Source organism: Notothenia rossii (genome assembly GCF_949606895.1).
Source record: "Notothenia rossii genome assembly, chromosome: 7".
Lineage (NCBI taxonomy): Eukaryota > Metazoa > Chordata > Actinopteri > Perciformes > Nototheniidae > Notothenia > Notothenia rossii.
Window position 1 is genome coordinate 72,539,503 of NC_136905.1, and position 18,339 is coordinate 72,557,841.

At 41.8% G+C, this 18,339-nt stretch overlaps 1 protein-coding gene across 3 annotated transcripts in view; it reads right to left on the reverse strand.

Moving 5' to 3' along the window:
• Positions 1 to 1,551: 1,551 nt before the first annotated feature.
• The window catches only part of msrab (methionine sulfoxide reductase Ab), a 48,007-nt gene continuing 31,219 nt past the window's right edge, over positions 1,552 to 18,339 (reverse strand). For all 3 annotated transcript variants that reach the window (XM_079693840.1, XM_079693839.1, XM_079693842.1), the window contains exons 5-6: positions 12,036 to 12,142; positions 1,552 to 2,752 (exon numbers count right to left, since the gene is read on the reverse strand). In XM_079693840.1, the coding sequence (XP_079549966.1) occupies positions 2,579 to 2,752; positions 12,036 to 12,142 (281 nt within the window). In that variant the 3' untranslated portion in view covers positions 1,552 to 2,578. The remainder of the gene's footprint in view (positions 2,753 to 12,035; positions 12,143 to 18,339) is intronic.

An 18,339-nucleotide genomic window follows, 5' to 3' on the forward strand; every position in this document is an offset into this window, starting at 1 on the left:
GGTTGGGACGTGTGTTTGTATGTGTGTGTGTGTGTGTGTGTGTGTGTGTGTGTGTTTGTGTTTGTGTGTGTGGGTAAGAGTGCAGAGACCTTCTGATAAACAGCCCAGCACCTCTCTTTTCATTTCAGCCCACTCTTCCAGACGCTTTTCTCAAACCCGATTATTTTCTTCGGATGGTTTAGGAAGGATTTCTCTTATGAGTTCTAACGCGGATATAATTAGACAAGAATGAAAATGCATTATTCTAAGGGTGGAATAAGATGTTACATGCATGTTCACAGTGGTGTACGTGTGCCCGTGAGCTGCCTCCTCTCTTCAGGGTGAGATAGGCCAGTGAGAGGCATAGCGGTATGCTCTTTGTGGCCAGCTGTGGGGCCATTAAAGGCCCATCTGCAGACAATAGGCTCTGTCTGAAGGGCATACACAGCCTGGTTCCTGTCCTGCCCGGCCTCACTGTGTTTGTGTATGGATGCGTATGTGAGAGTACCATGCATTTCCATGCCCCATTTTAACCTATAACAAAGGAATACACAGAAAACATACACTTACTCATGCAACTACTTCTTAAAGTCGTTTTATGTGTCTGCACTAAACATGGTCCTTTTCCACAGAAAATCTCTCCCTAGATATAATGGATTTAACGCCTTCTCTGTAATGCAGCAGAAATCTACAGAATGTCTTGTTAACATTATTTCAGATGGCAGAAAAAAATCAAAGCTTTTTAAGCCATCCTCTCTTTAAAGCCGAGGAAATGAAGATCACTTTATTAAAAAGGTTATCTCCTCTCGCACACTCGACAAAACAAAATAGTATAGGCGGGAGCTGGAGAACAGCTAGCTGGCCCGACCACATACCACTCAACGCGGTTCGATCAAGCAAGCCACAGCTTCACATCCCCTGACACACACACACATACACACACGGCTGCTGCATGCAGACACATGCAAAAAATATCTGTCCCAATACTAAAATAGGCCCTGAGAGGTTGCACCTGCACCTGTGCCCTGGTCCACACCTACACACAGGTGTCAGGATGTGACACATACACACAGACAGAGAAAGAAAGATAGCAGAGAGGGAGGGGGAAAAACGAGAGCGGGGTGAATCACACTGCTGCGGTCGACCAAAAAGCTTTTTCTAGATATCATCTCTGTATTTTGGTGTCTTAACGATGAGTAGGACTTAATTTTTTTTTTAAATACACTGATAATACAAATAACTCCACACAGTAATAACTTATTCCTCTCTGATGTGTAATCATATAATAGGACTTTTTTTTCTGGGTTTTCTGGAAGTTAAGTGAAGCAAAGTGTGTAACATATAGCTTACATTAGTGCTACTAGTGTCTCATTCTGCGATCCAGAATGAGTGATTTCCAAATGTGCATCTGTGTGTCACACTGAGTCATACCCATGTGTCCCTCGTTGGTAGGGTCCCTTCTCAAACAAGGCAGAAAAGGGGCAGAAATAAACGAAACAGTGGTTTATATTTAAATATATATAGCCGCAGGGGCAGCAATGACACATGAAAAGAAGAACACAAACGAGCATATGCATGATAACAGAAGGTTGGATAAGATGTACTTTATTTATATATAAGTGAGACAAGCAGTGTTCAGTCGGTCTTCTTGGTCAATGTAAACTTGTTTACATGAACAGCTTTTCAAAGGAATATAAAAAACAGTGTGTTAAAAAAGATATGCTGGTTTTCCTTTTAAAAAGCTGATTGTATTATTAGACGTTATATTCAAGAAATCTGACAGTAAAGTCTAAACAGGGTCACAGTGTTCAAGCTTTAAGATGGATGTAAAAAGAATAGGTTGCTGGATAATAAAACCGCTGAGTAGGTTTACTTTCTCCCAATGAACCAACTTCGGAAGAGAAAGTGTTGGTTTCATGGTTTCTCAGCTAAGTGAAACCCTGATGGGGCTTTACTGTGTTCTTTGAGGAACATTGCCACCTTGTGGAAGCTCACTGTTGCTGCAGTCAAACATGACTGCCACAGCTGCATGACTACTTCAAGTGTATTTCCCGTTTTTCGTTTACCTTCATATTCTCTTTTAATACTGTTTAAATGCATTTGATGTCAAATGCAGAAGTCTGACATTGCTCTCGTGTTTGTACTGTATAGAGAACAGTGCAGACTATTGTGTTTTTACATACACTTGTATATATATTTTTACATCTGTGCAAAGTAGTTACATGTTTATGTTATATCTGTGTCCAATTCATTTGTCCTTGTTTTAAGCAATTTGTCTTTTTCCGACTTAATTAAAAGCAACAACAACACAGAGTTGAATACCCTTTAAGTGTTCAAATACATTTTACACATTATTGTTTTTACATAGCTGACAAGACTGCTTTGTAGAAACAAAACTGAAACTCTTATTGAAAAGCCTTTTGATGTATTAACAATCTAACAAATAGGTTATTATTTGTTTGTTATTAATACTAATACATATGCCAAAAGGACATTTTTAACTATGGATACTTTTAAAACTAAATGAGATTAAGGCTGAACATTTTTATGTGAAAAACAGCCTCATAAATTCTCCTCATTTCTCTCTCACCACACATTCCTATAATTCATCCTTCCCGGCTCCGATGGGGCAGGACACTCCGGTGCCTTTGAGGCTACAGTAGCCTTTCGGTACCTTTTTCAGGTACTGCTGGTGATGGTCCTCAGCGTAGTAAAACTGCTGCCCCTCCAGAATCTCTGTGGTGATGGGACCGTAGCCTTTTTTATCCAGCTCCTAGAGACAAAAAACAAACAAAACCCACAACAGTTAATGCAAAACTAAAGAAAGAAAAATGAAAAAAGTGCAGAATGCATTTCAAATAAACTATAACTAAGGTTGTTCATCTGATGAGATACATAACTACTTGAAATACAGCAGTGCTTTTAAAAGGTTAAAACCCCTCAGATAGACATCTATGTGATAAAAACATTCCTGGTAGTTCCTCGTATGCTTCATGTGTTCTCTGGGCAGCTTCCATCACCACACCGCTGACACACATTGAGCATTACTTTCTCCGTAACTTCCTCAAAATGAACATAACTCTTTCAAATGGTTGTTTTATTCTGCAGTGTAGTGAATTCGAACTTTCAATAGCTCTCACAAATACAGTAAAGAGTTTTTGCTCCTCAGCTAGAAATCAGGGTGATTGAGTGACAGAAGAAAGGAACATATTTTTCTTTCAGTATTTCAACTTGCGTCTAAGCCCCTCTCTGTGGGACAAAGCATCAAAGAGTATCCGCTCTCTTTGAGAACTCCTTAAGACACTTTCATACTTACACCTCAAGGAAAGGGCTTCAAACGCACTAGAAAGAGCAACCCAGTTCACATAGACACACACGCACACTTTAAACACTTCTCACAGATGTATCAAATACCTGCTGAGCCGAGTGGTTTTCTCCATCTAATAACACAAGCACTCAGTCCTCTTTAGATCAGTGCACCTGAGAGATTACAAAACAACAAGTATGAGATGTACCGGGAGTGTCTGAGGGCAACAAGTAGGTTGCATGTAGCGTGCAGCACCTCAGAGCTGTGTGCACCAGCGAGGCGCACTGCTCTATGGGGGCGTCGATTGGCAAGGTTCAGCAAGCATCATGAAACAGGAGCTGAATATATCCAACCCGGGTTCAACCGGTTCTTATCAGCTGCTGTATACACCACTCGCTGTCTATTATGCTGTCATGGATACTGTTGGAGAAATTCAGGCATTCTCCATTCTTCTTGAATGCACAGTATGTTATTTTACGCCACTAGGGGTCTCTCAATTAAAACGTTAACAAAAGACTGAGTTTGATGCGTGGGACCACCAAATCCATCATTGTATTCATCTTCTTTAAGGACTTCCGTCGCTGGTCCTTGTATATTTTTTTTACCGGGAGCCAAAACTGAAGAAAAGAAACGGGATAAAGCATTTTCAAATGAATAATTAAAGTTCCTAAAATGCAGCAAGGATGACAATGGATGTCTGGAGGTGGTTCAAGCGATGTTTTTCTAGGTAGTTTGTTTAAAAAACGTGACATGCACAGGTAAGTAGGTTTTAACTGTGAGGCAAAAATAATCCACAGCGGTATCCGCCTATCGAAAACAAAAAAACATGGAGAACAAAGTGGAACATTGAGCACCTAAAAAGTCAGATATTTCCTAAAAAGGGAGTCTTTGTTCGCAACTACATCAAATGGAAACAGCTGACTGTCTTGTTAAAGGTGTTCTTCTTTCCCCAAGTGACCAAGGAAAAAAAATGAATGAAGTTTTAAAGAAAAATACATAGAAGGCCTGACAATCCTGAAGGAAAGTGATTAGAAAGAATTGGATCAAAACAAGCCACAAAACGCATTTTTACGAAGACTAGAGCATATCCATTACGTGATTTCCACACTGAAGAAACCATTCAGTGACACTTGTATGTAAGCATCTGCATCTGTTTATGATTTTTCCTTAATTGTTTAGCCCACACGAGACAATTGATTAAATGGTGAATCTTTTAGATCTTAACTGTTAAACAACCAGTGAAGATTATTACAATTATTTAGATTATAAATCAAACTTCAGGTCATTTGAATTGGATTGGAGGAGTTATTTATTCTAGTAACTAGTGAGAAATCCCCATCATGAGTTTCTCACATTTGAGAAGCTGAAAAAACAGAAGCTTTGGTCTTTGCTTAAAAATGATATCTAATTGATAAATCCATCCTTGTATTAGTAGACCATTAATTTAGGAATACACTACTAACCTTTTACTCATTTATATTTGCAAGGTAAATAATACAGATTTGCTGTTTCTCTCTCCGAGTTAAAACCAAATAAACCATAAGCATGCTACGCAGGGGCATCCCATCTTTTACTGATGCTGAACAGACAAACCAAATAAATGATATGTACAGAAAAAGCTTTGCATCTAAGAAGACGTCAAATAAGGATTACCACAAGTATATAGAGGGAACAATGCCAGGTAAGGGCAGCTTGGTAGTGTATCATTCTGTCCACATGGAGGCAGTGTGGCACTAGATGTGTGTGTCTGTGTGTGTGTGTGTGTGTGAGGTGATGCAGTGGAGTCACTAAATCAAAGCTGTGCGCCCCACAGAGAGGCTGAGGCAGCGGCTGACCTCTACGTCCTCAGAGCTGCCGCTACAATGTGAGGGCTCTAAACTCCCCGCAGGAAAGAACCAACATCCACAAACCAAACTGCAGCCAGAACACAAGCACGGAAATATTTACATTTTAAAATACACACTTTGTGCAGTCTGACACAGAAGAACCCGTGTTGTATTGTCCATATCCAACACCATTGTAGTAAACCAGTCGACACAAGCAAGGCAGCTTTGGATGATGGCATAATTAACCAGTCATCACCAAACCACTGTAAAGCCTCTAGGGCAGAGGACGTTTCGTGTGAGGAGAACACAATGTCCAAGGAAAAGGTCTGCTTTTAAAAACACCCCCGCCCTGACACCCCTTTCTCGTTCTCCAGCCAGCCCTGTACAGCAGTCACAACACGGCGGCCATTTTAGATCTATAAATCAGAATGCATAGCGTGACGCCACTGTGTATAACCTTATGTGGCTTCACTCTCCCTCTCTCACACTGCAGCAGAGGAATGGATGGAAGGAGTGTAGAATACGGCAAAGATGGAGGCGAGAAAACCGAGATGTCCTTAAGCTAAGCATTTCGATTGCCCCTGACGTATAAATGATGGCTACATAGAGCGGGAGAAATGTGTTCATATGTGTTTTTGTATACGTGTGAGTGTGCATGAGGACGGAAAAAGAGGATCATGAATACAGGACACGTTAGGTATAGTTAGGGTGTGTTTGTATGCGAAATTGTACGGTGGGGACACAAATCAAGTCACAGAGCCACATTATTGGAACTCACATCCAATTTGATGACAAAAAATGGGTCCAAACGAGGTGAACCGTAAAATGTTGGGGTTGGTATTAGGCATGTATGCTTATGGTTAAATCGCAAGGGAATCTAGGTAAGTCAATGCAATGTCCTCTTTAGTGACAAAAACAGGTTTGTGTGTGTGTGGGTCGAAGTCTGAGCTCACTCAGCCCAGTCAGCCCTTCCTTTCTTCACGCCTGTCGGAAAGACTCCCCTGTCAAAGGCATGGCTGAACGCGTGCATCTCTCTCTCCTCCTTTCTGACTCTCCACTGCTGACTCTCTCCCATGTGAGCACAGACCACCGCTTCGTGCTACCAAGTCCTCCCCGCTCTCCAGCCAAGCGAGAGAGCCCCTCTCGCCATCACCATCGCCAGAGACGGCCTCAGGACACAAATAGGACGTGACACCCCGAGAGAGGGTGGAGGTGGAGGAGCAAAAGGAGGAGGAGGAGGAGGAAAATGTACTCTCTCCTGTCTTTCTACCCCACTGCCTTGTCTCTCGGTTTTTTCCCTGGGAAGGCCTACGGCTGCAGAGTGGTGGGGAAGAGACGCACATTGACATAGAGTTTGTGACACCCGATGACTCATGGTGAAGACATTTGAAGAGCGATATGACCTCAATTCTGTGACTTTATGTAATCATTCGTTAGTCCACTCCGTGACTGGTGTGGGGCTACTGCCATTTATCATTTCTCTGGGTCCTCTCCTCTCTTTTTATAAATGTTTCTTGGTGATGATGACATCGCAAATGTGATTGCAAATTTGATTTGCTCTATTGGCATTACCCTAATTAAGTACAGTCATGCCGAAGCACGTTTGCAAGGCTCACAAATCAAATGTATTATAGTTTAGCAGTAGTGGGATAGGTATTTAGATTTCAAATCCTCAATGTAAAAATACTGCATATATTTTTGACTATTGTACTGCAGTACATAAGTTGTTATTAGAGAATCAAATGTTGCCTGTAAAAGCAAACATGTTATTGAACTATCGGGGGGTTATCAATATTAATGCAAATACTGTGTCAGCAGTGTTTAATGCTGTAGCTGGTCTGGATGTAGCTATTTTAAAATCTTTATTTTATTTGCTTATTTATACTTTTTTCATCTATAATATGGCATAATATTCAACATATTTTAAAAGATGATCACACGTTTCATATCGACTATATTGATCTTTAACTAAGCAGCCAAAAATGTAGTAAAATAAATAATGAAATGTAGAGAGCGTCGAGGAGAAACAAATAGTAAGTACCTCAAGGTTGTCTTTAAATAAAAGCACTTTAAAGGTAGAAAATCTCTTCATTTTCAGAATGTAAAGCCAAAAGAGAATAAATGGTATGCATGGTACCGCAATTCATTTGCACCAACCTTAAATAAATGTAACTCACTGCCTCTGCACACCTGGAGCATAGAAAGCCCTTCAACATCTAAAAAATGTAAATACACTTTGAGTACCGCCGAACTGAAAGCTGCTCGGCGGTAAAGAGCTGGGAACAGATAACTGTGCCTCTGCCGGAAAACACATGAAGTCGGCTGACATGATACTTATCGACTCGTCCGCAGCACCGCGCTTGCCCTGGATGACCCTCAGGGAGAGAGAGGGAGTGATGGAGAGAGGACGAAGACAGAGAGATGGTGCAGAGACACGCAGGGCGAGATGGAGGGAAGTGATGAAGAAGAGTATGGGAGATTATCCAGAGGCTGATAACACACTGTGGTGAAGAGGGGATAAAAGTATGAACGATAGAATGTAATAAAAGTGTTCTTGTTCAACGCCTTGTATGTAACACATTCATGAACACCACTGTGTGTGCGTGAGCTAAAAGACATGCTTTCCCTTCGTGTGTCTGCACAGAGGATGAAGAGGTTTTTTTTTTCTTTCCCTGCCCTGCTCTGTTCATCTCTCTTTCTCTTCTCAGCGCGGGTCAGGCATCCATTTTAGCTTGGCTCTAATCTTCAGCGAGCGCTCCTACATTTTGTGAGCGAGGAAGCCAACACTCCTACATTTTGAGAGGCAGAGAGGGTGCACACACTTCAGTCTCGAGGCGGTGCGCTCCTACGTTGTTTTTTTTTTATGTTGTTATTTTTTCCCCCTAGGGCAGACAACAAGTAGCTCAACATCTGAAGACCGAAAAAAAAAAAACCCCCGCATAAGATCATCTCCGCATTCTCGAGAAGAGCGATCGCCTTTTTAACGTTTCGGCTGCACTGTACTCAATATCTAAAAGATCAGTATCTCACTTAGGGATGGGCATTTACCTCCTGGAAATTATAAAGTTATTTGTGAACAACATACTTCTTATCTTTTTTTTTATTAAGGGTTATTTCTTAGCCAATAGCGCCTTGTGGTTACGCTTATTAGATGTCTTCTGATCGATGAGTACGGCACGCAGCAAGAACATTGTCATCTAAAGCGGACGGCATGAAATGCGGGAGATAAGTGGAAGGGCGAATCTGACTTTTGAAGACTTTTCAATATAAGAGACATTTGACTTGAAGCCTGGTTTCAATGCCATGCCCCGTTTCAACAACCTGGAGCTTCTCCTAAAGACATCCAGCTCCAAACGATCCCCCCTTTTTTCTTTTCCCAGCCATCATATGAACCCCTGTGCGCCCCCCCCCCCCTGCTTCCCCCCTTTCAAGCTCATTAAGTTAGGATGCCTTATCAGAGGCCACACTCACCCCTCCAAGGCCTTACACATGTGCGCGCACACACGCAATATCCTCGCTGGCTCGATAAAACCTATTGTTCATACATGCACACGCTCCTCTCGCTCTCTAACACACACAAACATACATAGAAGCCCCGTTCATCCATTTCTTTCTCCAAACCATCTCTAACCCACCCCCACCCTGCACTCTCCTCCTAATCAACTCTTCCCATCTCTTCACTCTCACCCTCCATTCACCCCCAACAGCCCCACCTCACCCAGCTCTGGGGAGACACATTTTAGCAAAGAGAGCGGGAGGGATAGAGGGAAAAGAGAGAAGGGGAGAGGAAGAGACGGGGGAGACAGAAAGAGATGCACTCCTCCTCTGCTCTGCTGCCACAGCGGCTTGGCTACAGAAGCCTTTGATGTTCTGCAAATTTCAAATTTCATTATAGAGAACCCCCTTCTCCTCTCCCCTCTGCGTTCCCCCTCCTTCTCCTCCCCCTCTCTGCTCTCGCGCTTAAACAAGCTTTTCTGCCTCACTCGTCCTCATCCCCCCCCCCACTCCCCCCCAATGCTGAAGTTAAGAAACTGAAAGCCCTGCAGAAGAGACTCTTCGTATGGGTTAATTATTCATTGGGCTGTGCGTGTATGTGCCAAATGTATGTCTCCGTGTGTGTCTGTACGTACATGCGAGTGTGTTTGTGAGTCATGGGCTGGCAGTGGGGTGAAATCTGGATTTTGCGATGCCTGTCTTATCTCCGATCGTCTTGGATCGCCTCCACCCACTCGCTCTTGTCACTCTACTGAACATGCACTCACTTTTCCTGATAAGAGAGCGTTGGCCTTTTAGGATAAAAACACACACACTCTCACACACTCACACACAACCAAGCCCTTCCTCTGTAGAGATGCCATTTTCAAGCCGGGGCGTTCTTGAGACTCAGCATCAATGCGGCAAGGCAACCATTTCAGGGCAGGAAGCTGCCATTTTGGTTCAGAGCATGTCAGCTGCTTTGAGAAGATGCGTGTCCCAGTGGCCCTCAGATGAAACTGGGGTGCCACTGAAGTGGTTGACAGATCGGTGGTGTCAGCAGCGTTGGGGGGAGAGAGAAGGGGAGACGAGCCTGAGAGCTTGTTCTCTGGATGTTCCTAAACGGGTGTGTTTTTTGGAGCGTCTGCTGCAAACTGGGTTATGGTTTCAGCCTTTCCCTGGCATGAAGGCGACAAGAAGATAATGCTCCATATAACAGCCTCTTTTGTGCCGTAACATGAACCCATCGAACACTGAATGCTTACACTGAGGCTTATGGTGTAGTCACTACATGTATTAGCTAGGGATGACGTATAAAGACATTTAAAAAAGAAAAGGAAGGCCAGGTGGCTTCAATTGGAATGTCAGTGGTACTATGGATATCTTATTTTAAAATGTAATATATATTTTCATCAAATATAATTTGCTCTTATATTCTAATGTTTTCATCAGACAGCATATTTTTGCAAACTGATGCATGGGCATTGTAAGCTTCATCTCACCTAATATCATGGATGGGCTAATGATTTATATTTTCACAGGATCGTCATCAGCAGATTTAATTCCCTCAGTTGTTACAGATCTTTTGCAGAGGACTTTATATATTGTCTAAAAGTTGAGTTTCAAAGTTTATTAAACAGATTTTTGTATCAAAAATGTATTTACTAACAAAAACAATGATTAGGTATTATAACTTTTTATGAAATAACATATTATAGAATGTGAGATTATTTTATTAACTGCTTTTTCCAGGGGCAAGAATTAATTTAAAAATGAAACTTTTATGACAACATTGGTGAGAACTGCAATTAAGTGAGAATGAAGAAAACTCCTTTCTGATAATAAGGATCATTTAATATGGCTAAAAGCTCCAGCATAGCTACACAATTGACTTAAAGTGCAACTATTTTATTAAATTCTGTATTTAAGGCAACATTTATTTGCAGCATTTTCATTTGATATCAACATATTTGGGCCTGACATTTCCAAATCGTGTTTTCAGCAATGCATATATGAAGCATGCACTTTAATTTAATTCACATTTGCCACATCCACTCCAGATGTGGTTTTATGTGTGTAAAGACTGTGATATCCACTGCTAATAAACCTGTACTGTGTGTGTGTGTGTGTGTGTGTGTGTGTGTGTGTGTGTGTGTGTGTGTGTGTGTGTGTGTGTGTCAGTCATGGCCCTCTGATCTGATTGCCTTCCTCTTTTTCTTTCCTCCCCCGTTCACCACCTTCCGGGTCTCAGCTGCCACTCCTCTTTCACCCCTGACCCCAGCCCAAGGCCAAGGTTGGCAGGTTGTCGCCATGGCAACATGAGCAGCCCTGTGGCCTGTGACTGCTGACCCCGAGACCCCTAAGTAACCATGACGATCATAATTTGCTCGCCTCTGCCCCCTTCCAGCTTGTCCATGAATACCATTTAGAGCGAGGAGAGACGAACGGACCAAAAGTGATGCGGGGATCATTGGATAGATGGACTAATAGAACGGACGGACGGACAGATGGATGAAAGAACAAAAGGGCGACGCGTGTGCCATTGAAAGGACGAGCTTTAGAAATGAGTTTTGATGACCTCTTGACCCTCTTCCTCTCTTAAGTTAAACAAAAAGGGTGTCACCGATTGGACGTAGATTGGGATCAACTCAACTGAGGTGGCGTTGCTTGACTAAACAGCATCAAACTCTGAGAGGTCACCACTCCAGAGACTGGCTTTGAATCCTTATTCAAATAACTGGGACAACTCCAAACTGCAGCCAAGCCACGTTTAACGGAAAAACTATTTTTGAGATGACAAAAGGAGGGTATGCTTATTCCTCATTTTGTTACCGTTAGGATACAAAACACAACAACCTACTGCTGAAAGTCATTAAAGAAGTGAAGCCTTAACGGTGAATAAGTGCTGCAACTAACAAGTATGTTCATTATCGAGTAATCTGCAAAGAATGGCTAAATCGTTTGAGACACTGGGATGACATTTTTTATTTTATTTACTATTTTCTTACATTTTAAAGACCAGTGTCCAAGGCTTTTTCTTTAAATGCCTTATTTTGTATGTCCGAAGATATTCAATTTAATATAATATCAAACAGAAATATTTAGAAGGGGCTAAAAAGAGCATTTTAAGCCATTTGGCATTCAAAATGTTAGAATAATCAATTGTTAATAAAGCTGGGATTTTTTTCTCCCATTGATCGACTCTTTGAGTAGTCAACTAATCGGGGAAGCTATACAGAATACACTTTTTTTTTTTAACCATTATTCACACTTTTTAGCAGATGCTCAAACTCCAGGCACAGGTTTGCTTATAAGTGAAAACATGTGTGAGGTATTGATGCGCGTGTGTGAGGTATTGATGCGCGTGTGTGTGTGTGTGTGTGTGTGTGTGTGTGTGTGTGTGTGTGTGTGTGTGTGTGTGTGTGTGTGTGTGTGTGTGTGTACTATACCTGCTGGAAGGCCACTTTGCTCTTCAATGCGAGATCCTGTTGAGTGGGGTTGGATGTGTAAATGGCTGAACGATATTGAGTACCTCGATCATTCTGCTGCCTCATACCTGCACAAACACACACACACACACAAAGGGAAAATAAGACACCCCACAAATAAGCAAAACTACAGCAATCACCACGGACAAGATATCATTTGCTTTTAAAAGGTTTTCACAATGATGTCATCATCCTGCATCTTGAATTCACGAGTACGAATGAATTCAGAGATCACAGCAGATTTAGGCTTTCATTAGGGAGGCCTGCGGTGTGTAGGTGTATGGGCTCTAGGAGGTGGGTGTATTTCCTTCTTCTTTGTCTTCTATGTGGCATTGTCAGAATTTTCATCAGCTTTACATCAGTGTGTTTGGAGGAGGCCCAAGCCTAGTGTACCTTAATTAGGGGGCCAAACAGCCGCCATCACATCTATGCTTTTCAGAGGCTACACTCCTGAGCAGCTCTGGCATATGTGGACCTCTCCATGGCAGGCTTTGGTTTGCCTTTATCTCTCTTACTCGGTCTCCCACTCAGCCTTTGTTTCTTCTCTTCACTGAAAAGCGTCATTCTTCTCTTCATCTATCCTTTTCTAAATCCTTGTCTTAGTTAATCTTTGGCCCTCCTGTCATGGGCCGTGTGTGTTCTTCTTTAAAGCTTTTACAGCTTTGCTTTTCTGCCTGCAGCAAAAGTGGCTTAGTTCACTTAAACAACAGATCCCCCCCCCGTCTTCCCTGCCACTTAAGTTGGTCAAACTTTGTCTATTTTTCAGCGATTGCCAAAGATCAGAGGTATATATGAAAGGCTACAACAATGGAGGAACTGATACTGCTTGTGTCTAAGAACTTTTTTATATGCAGTCTATTTTCTTGAGTCTTTTAAAAACAAAACTGTATGCAGTGTCTTTTACGCAACAGTATAACTGTGTTTGTGTTCTCCTAGCGTCCATTTCTTCTGATCTTCCAATACAAATTCAACTTTTACTTTGTGACTATGTTAGCAAAAGCTTTCCCTTTTTTTACACATCAGACGAAGCGTTTTTTTCCTGTAAGATCAGCTCAGAAAAAAATGTATATGTTGCCCATATACGTTTTGACATGTTTGACATTTAGTCAAAGATCATACTGTAAGTGACACCTAGATCTTCCATGTTGTTCTCTTTTTATATTGTGAAAACAGATTTTCACAATTTCATTCCGGCATCTCCCTGACACAGAGATCTGCATAATTTGTTCTCTTTAGATTAAATGTTACCTTTCATCATGGTGTCACAAAGAATCTGTGCCACAGTCTGTTCTGATATAATGGCTATAAGTATTCATCCAGTCTTCATTCAAATCAGAGCCGACAAGCAGACGTAGCCCGCTCTCCGACACATACTGAATGACTCATTTGCTTCACTGAAAATGTCCTTAACAATATTAAATAGTTGAGTTGTTCAAATATGATAAAACAGTAGGTTGTATGGATTAACCCCAACAAATGTTTATATCAGTCTCTGTCAAGAATCCTGTTACGTTCTTTAAAGTATTTTCTACGGTGCAATTTACCTTTGAAATCTTAAATAGCAGCCGTGAGCCAGCTGACATTTCCTGGAAACAACAGGAGGCTAAGTTCGCGCTACATTACGAGGACTAGAGTTGAATGGCCCAAGTATGCGGCAAGTGAGAGATGAGTTTGAGATTACATAAGGTTTATGTAAGGTCTGCATCCTTCGCTGTTGGCAATCATAAGCAATAAGTGTATGTTGTGGTCGATTATTATTTGACAGGAGGCTTAGTTTTCCCAAACTTCCTTTGCCACAACAACTATTAATTTAACCAGTTACCATGTCAGTTACAATGCTAATATGATGATGTTAAGCAGATATAATGTTCCTTATGCTAACACTTCAGAATGAATCATCCAAATGCCACTTGAGTATCCGTTATGACAATCCATCTAGAAATGTTATTCTGAGCCAAAATGGTGGACGTCACCGACCACCATGGCCATCCAAAGGGTCATGCTGCTGGTTTGGCTTAAAACATCGGATTTCTTATTCTACTATTTCATAAACATATATTTTTTAAATGTAATCCAAATGTATTGTCTACATTGCGCTATTCACAGTACAACCCACTCTCTCATTTGTCTTTCTCTGTCTTTGCATCCATGTCTACCCTCACCCTCTTTCTCTCCATCACTGCAGTGCTGGATGTCGGCCATCTTGCCCCCAGCGCTGTTGTTCAGTGACGAGGCTAATGGTGGCCCCTCCATCAAAGGCCACCGAGCCTCTCTGCCATTGGCTCTCCACCAGAGCCTTTATTCTGATTGGCTGGCTGGCAGAGGTCTTGTGGCTTTACTACTACCTATGACCTTCCCTGCTGACCCCGAGGTTCTGACCAGCTCAAACACACACAAACTGGAACGATTTTGTGTATACATGTGCAAGATCATATATAAACAAATCCTGTTAATCATGAGAGGAAAACCTATATATCATATATCATGCAATGATTTTCTACTTTGCAGGAAAGGTAGACATTTCATTTCTCATGTAAGAAAGTAAACACAACAAATACATCACAGAAAAATGGTTAATGGTATGGAATATCAAAGAAAAGTCAAGAGACAAACACCCTTGAGTGCTAATAGCTGCTTCCAACACAAAGACCATTAAGATGAATCATATCTTAAGAAATCCCTTCACCGTTTATATTAACACCACCCAAAACATCTTCCTAGTTTTTGTCTTTACTAGGGCCAAAACAATGCCCATAAGCATTTCAGTCAAACAACCGCAACAAATACCACCCAAAAAAACTCAAGATTCCCCCCTTATGCCTACGCCGTCTCTCTCTTGCTTTCTCCATTTTTAACAGCCCCCTTCGTTATTTTCTCCATCCATCAAAGGCGGCAGTAATTATTAATGAGAGCCTCCCTGTTCTCTCTGCATTATGCATGAGAGCCTTGCCTCTGAAAGCAGAGGGTAATGGGGGGTGGACAGAAGGGGAGGGGCTACGTGTCACACGCGCACACACACACACACATACGCACCGCCTCTCGGGGTCACTGACCTACGCCCACAAAGCCAAAAATATTAATTAATATACCCCCCTAAATAAGAAAATGTAAAAGTAGCCCCGTCAACACAAGTGCTAAAATCAGACAGAGTGGGAGGTGGTGGCGTATCTCAAGTCTCAGAGGGAGTGGGTGCTCTCTCCAGCAGACGTTCATGCACAAACCTGCGAACACAAACGTACATGCATACATTTTTTGTGCTTGTTGCGTTTAAACCCGCTGAGATTTCTAGCAACTCTGTAAAATCTCTTCTAGTCCTGGCAGAAAATGGCACAGCTCAGCTTGTGCCTGCTAGCATGTTGAGGATAAAAGCCTGTCATATCTTCCACTTCCAACTCCACCTTCATTCTTTCTGCAAATTGTGCTCAACTTTTGTCTTTAGCTCTTTCCTTATTTCCCTTTCACAATTTTTTTTATATAGGCATATATCTATATATAAATATCATATATATACACACACTGTGTATACATATAGTGTACATATACATATAGTGTGTCGAGGGGTGGTGACAGAAGCAAGCACTAAGCAAAGCCAAGCTTGTGTCTTTAAGTTGCAGGCTTAAAAAAAAAAAAAGTAGATCTAACAGTAAGAAGGGACGGTAATCAGATTAAAAGGGATGCTGGTAAAGAACCGCTAAAGAGGAGGAAGGAGAAGACGAAGAGACAGAGACGGAAATATCAGGCGGCATAGAGTAAGAGCAATGTACCGATGCGTGTGACACCCCTCTACAGAAGCGGTGGCCTGACCCGGGCTTATTCTCCCTGGGCGTTTTTTTACACAACGATCCTTCATCCGTTAACGACTGTAAGAGCTGAGATTAGCCTCACCTCTCCACCTCTCTATGTACCGTCCCTCCTTTCCCTCTGTTTCATTCAGCTACTTTATTCTTACTTTATCTCAGCACTCAAGACGATGTAAAACAAGAAAAGGGTTGCAAGTAAGGCAAAAAATAACATTTAATTACAGAGAGGAAAGAATAAAAATGTCAGCAGTTAGGCTTTTGTCAGAGCCCGCAATTAAAAGATGTTTCTGTGTAATTGGTGACTTTTTGCATCCTTCTGAGCTTGGAGGAAAAACATTTGAAGTGAATTTGGAATCATTGCACTTGGCAGTGCGTACCAATTAGACTGCAGCAGAGTGAGCGCTAATGAACAATCTGATGTTTCTTTTTTCATGTTATTTTACCTCCTTATGCCTCCCCCTACATCCTTTTCCCTACACTGTCACACAATGTAATACTTGTTCGCCCACTTCAGTTCTAGAGAGAAAACCCAAACCCTGCCCCCAAGATGAAAAATCAGCGGGAATTATTTGGTGTTTTTTACACTGATGGAGTCTGACCAACTATCGTTATTTCTACTATTCTGTCCCAAAAAGTACACCGCAAATGAAAAAATCAGAAAGATATATAATGCCTGGTAACTGCAGTCCTCCAGCTCATGCGTGTGTGTTTATGCGTGATAGTACTCAGGGTTGTGCCGTGCCCCGCGGTCCCGTTACGACTGTGTGCGTGCCAGCAGAGCCCTCTCCTCCTCTCCCCTCTCAGCTGCTATTTTTGCCCTGTTCTTATGTAAGCTGCTCCTGACGCGCTGGAGAAAGAGGCAGAGTACGGAGTTGGGATGGTGAGAGCATCCCCAGTGGACACACACATACTCGCCTGCACGTGCAAACACACACAAACACAGAATATATATTCTAAGGGGAGTAAATATGTGACATATGCAAACATCCAAGGCAACACAGAGAGCAATGCGCTGCTGGCTGTCAGATGGTGACACTACACATACGAAGGCACCCTTAAACCAACAGTAGGTGTGTGTGTGTGTGTGTGTGTGCCTTGGCAATAGTACCATGTGCCTGTATACATGACTTAGGTGCTGATCATGTAGATTACTGTGGTAACTATAGTCATGTCTTTTTAAAATCAGTTATATCTCCACTTGGCTGCCTTTTTTATTCTCTGCTGGAGCGGTGCTCTCTAACATGATCACTTCATGGTTCTGGGCATGTTGTCAGAGCACTGTGACTCTGGCCCTTACGCTGTTTATTTTTAGTTGCATCTAAACCGAAAAAAGCTTGTTATACTGTTGTACTCAAAGTTAAATTCCCCATATCTGATATCATATGTTAAAGTTTGGCTATAAAAATATATATAAGGATCATACTTAGCAGTTTCCCCACATGCTGCACATATATGTATGCATGCTTCAATCCATAGGATCTGTCTCTAAATCAAATGTACACATCACATAATAATTTCGAATGCAACAGAAATGTTATCCAGTGAGCAGCTGCAGATCACTAAAATAATATACAATAACATCCTCAATTTTTGGTAAAAAGCTCGTTTCACTTCCCTGAAGGCAATGTTTTTATAAAACGCTACTGATTTTAAACATCTAACTTCCGAGCAAAAATATTTTAATCACAGTTCAAATTAATTTGTGTGATGTCAACTCAATTTATAAACACTCAAATGACTCCCGGTTTTTGACACATTTTAATTAATGCTGAACGTATTTAGGCTCTGTTTGAATTTGTGTGTTATTTGGTGTCAATCATTAAAATGCAGAACACCGTTGGAGAGGTGTCTGACTCTAATCAACTATAAGCTCAAGTTAGAATCTGATGCTTACATTTTTTTTTTAAAAAACCATCTTCCTCTTTTCTAACATGTATTTTGCTCTTTCGTTCTTATCTCTACCAACACCCCCCCCTCGGTTTCAATCTCATTTCTCCTATATTGTTTCAATGATGTTCTTATCTGTAAGCATATTTAATTTCCATGCAATGTGAACAAATGCACAAAAGAACGCTGATAATGTTAAGCTAACAAAACTAAATAAATAACAAAGAGGTTCAAGTTATAAAACGTAGATCTTCAACATATTCAAACAGAGACGCATAACTCAACCCCCACAGCGTGCACACACGTGCCGCAATCTCCATAAATTAGGACTGTCAGTGTGTGTGAGGGCGTAATAACTGACACCTGGTAATGAGTACGCCATTTTCAGCCAACCAGCGGAGAGGAAGTGGTTGGGTTAGAAGTGTGGGGGTTGCAGAGGTCACAGGTCAGGGGTCAAGGTCACCTCCCGCAAGGTTTGGCTTTAGATGGCGGAGGGGGGGCATCCCTAAATTGAGGGATGTAGTGACACAGGGGGTACCCCAACAGGGAATTGGCGTGTGTCGCAGCCAGCTGGGGTG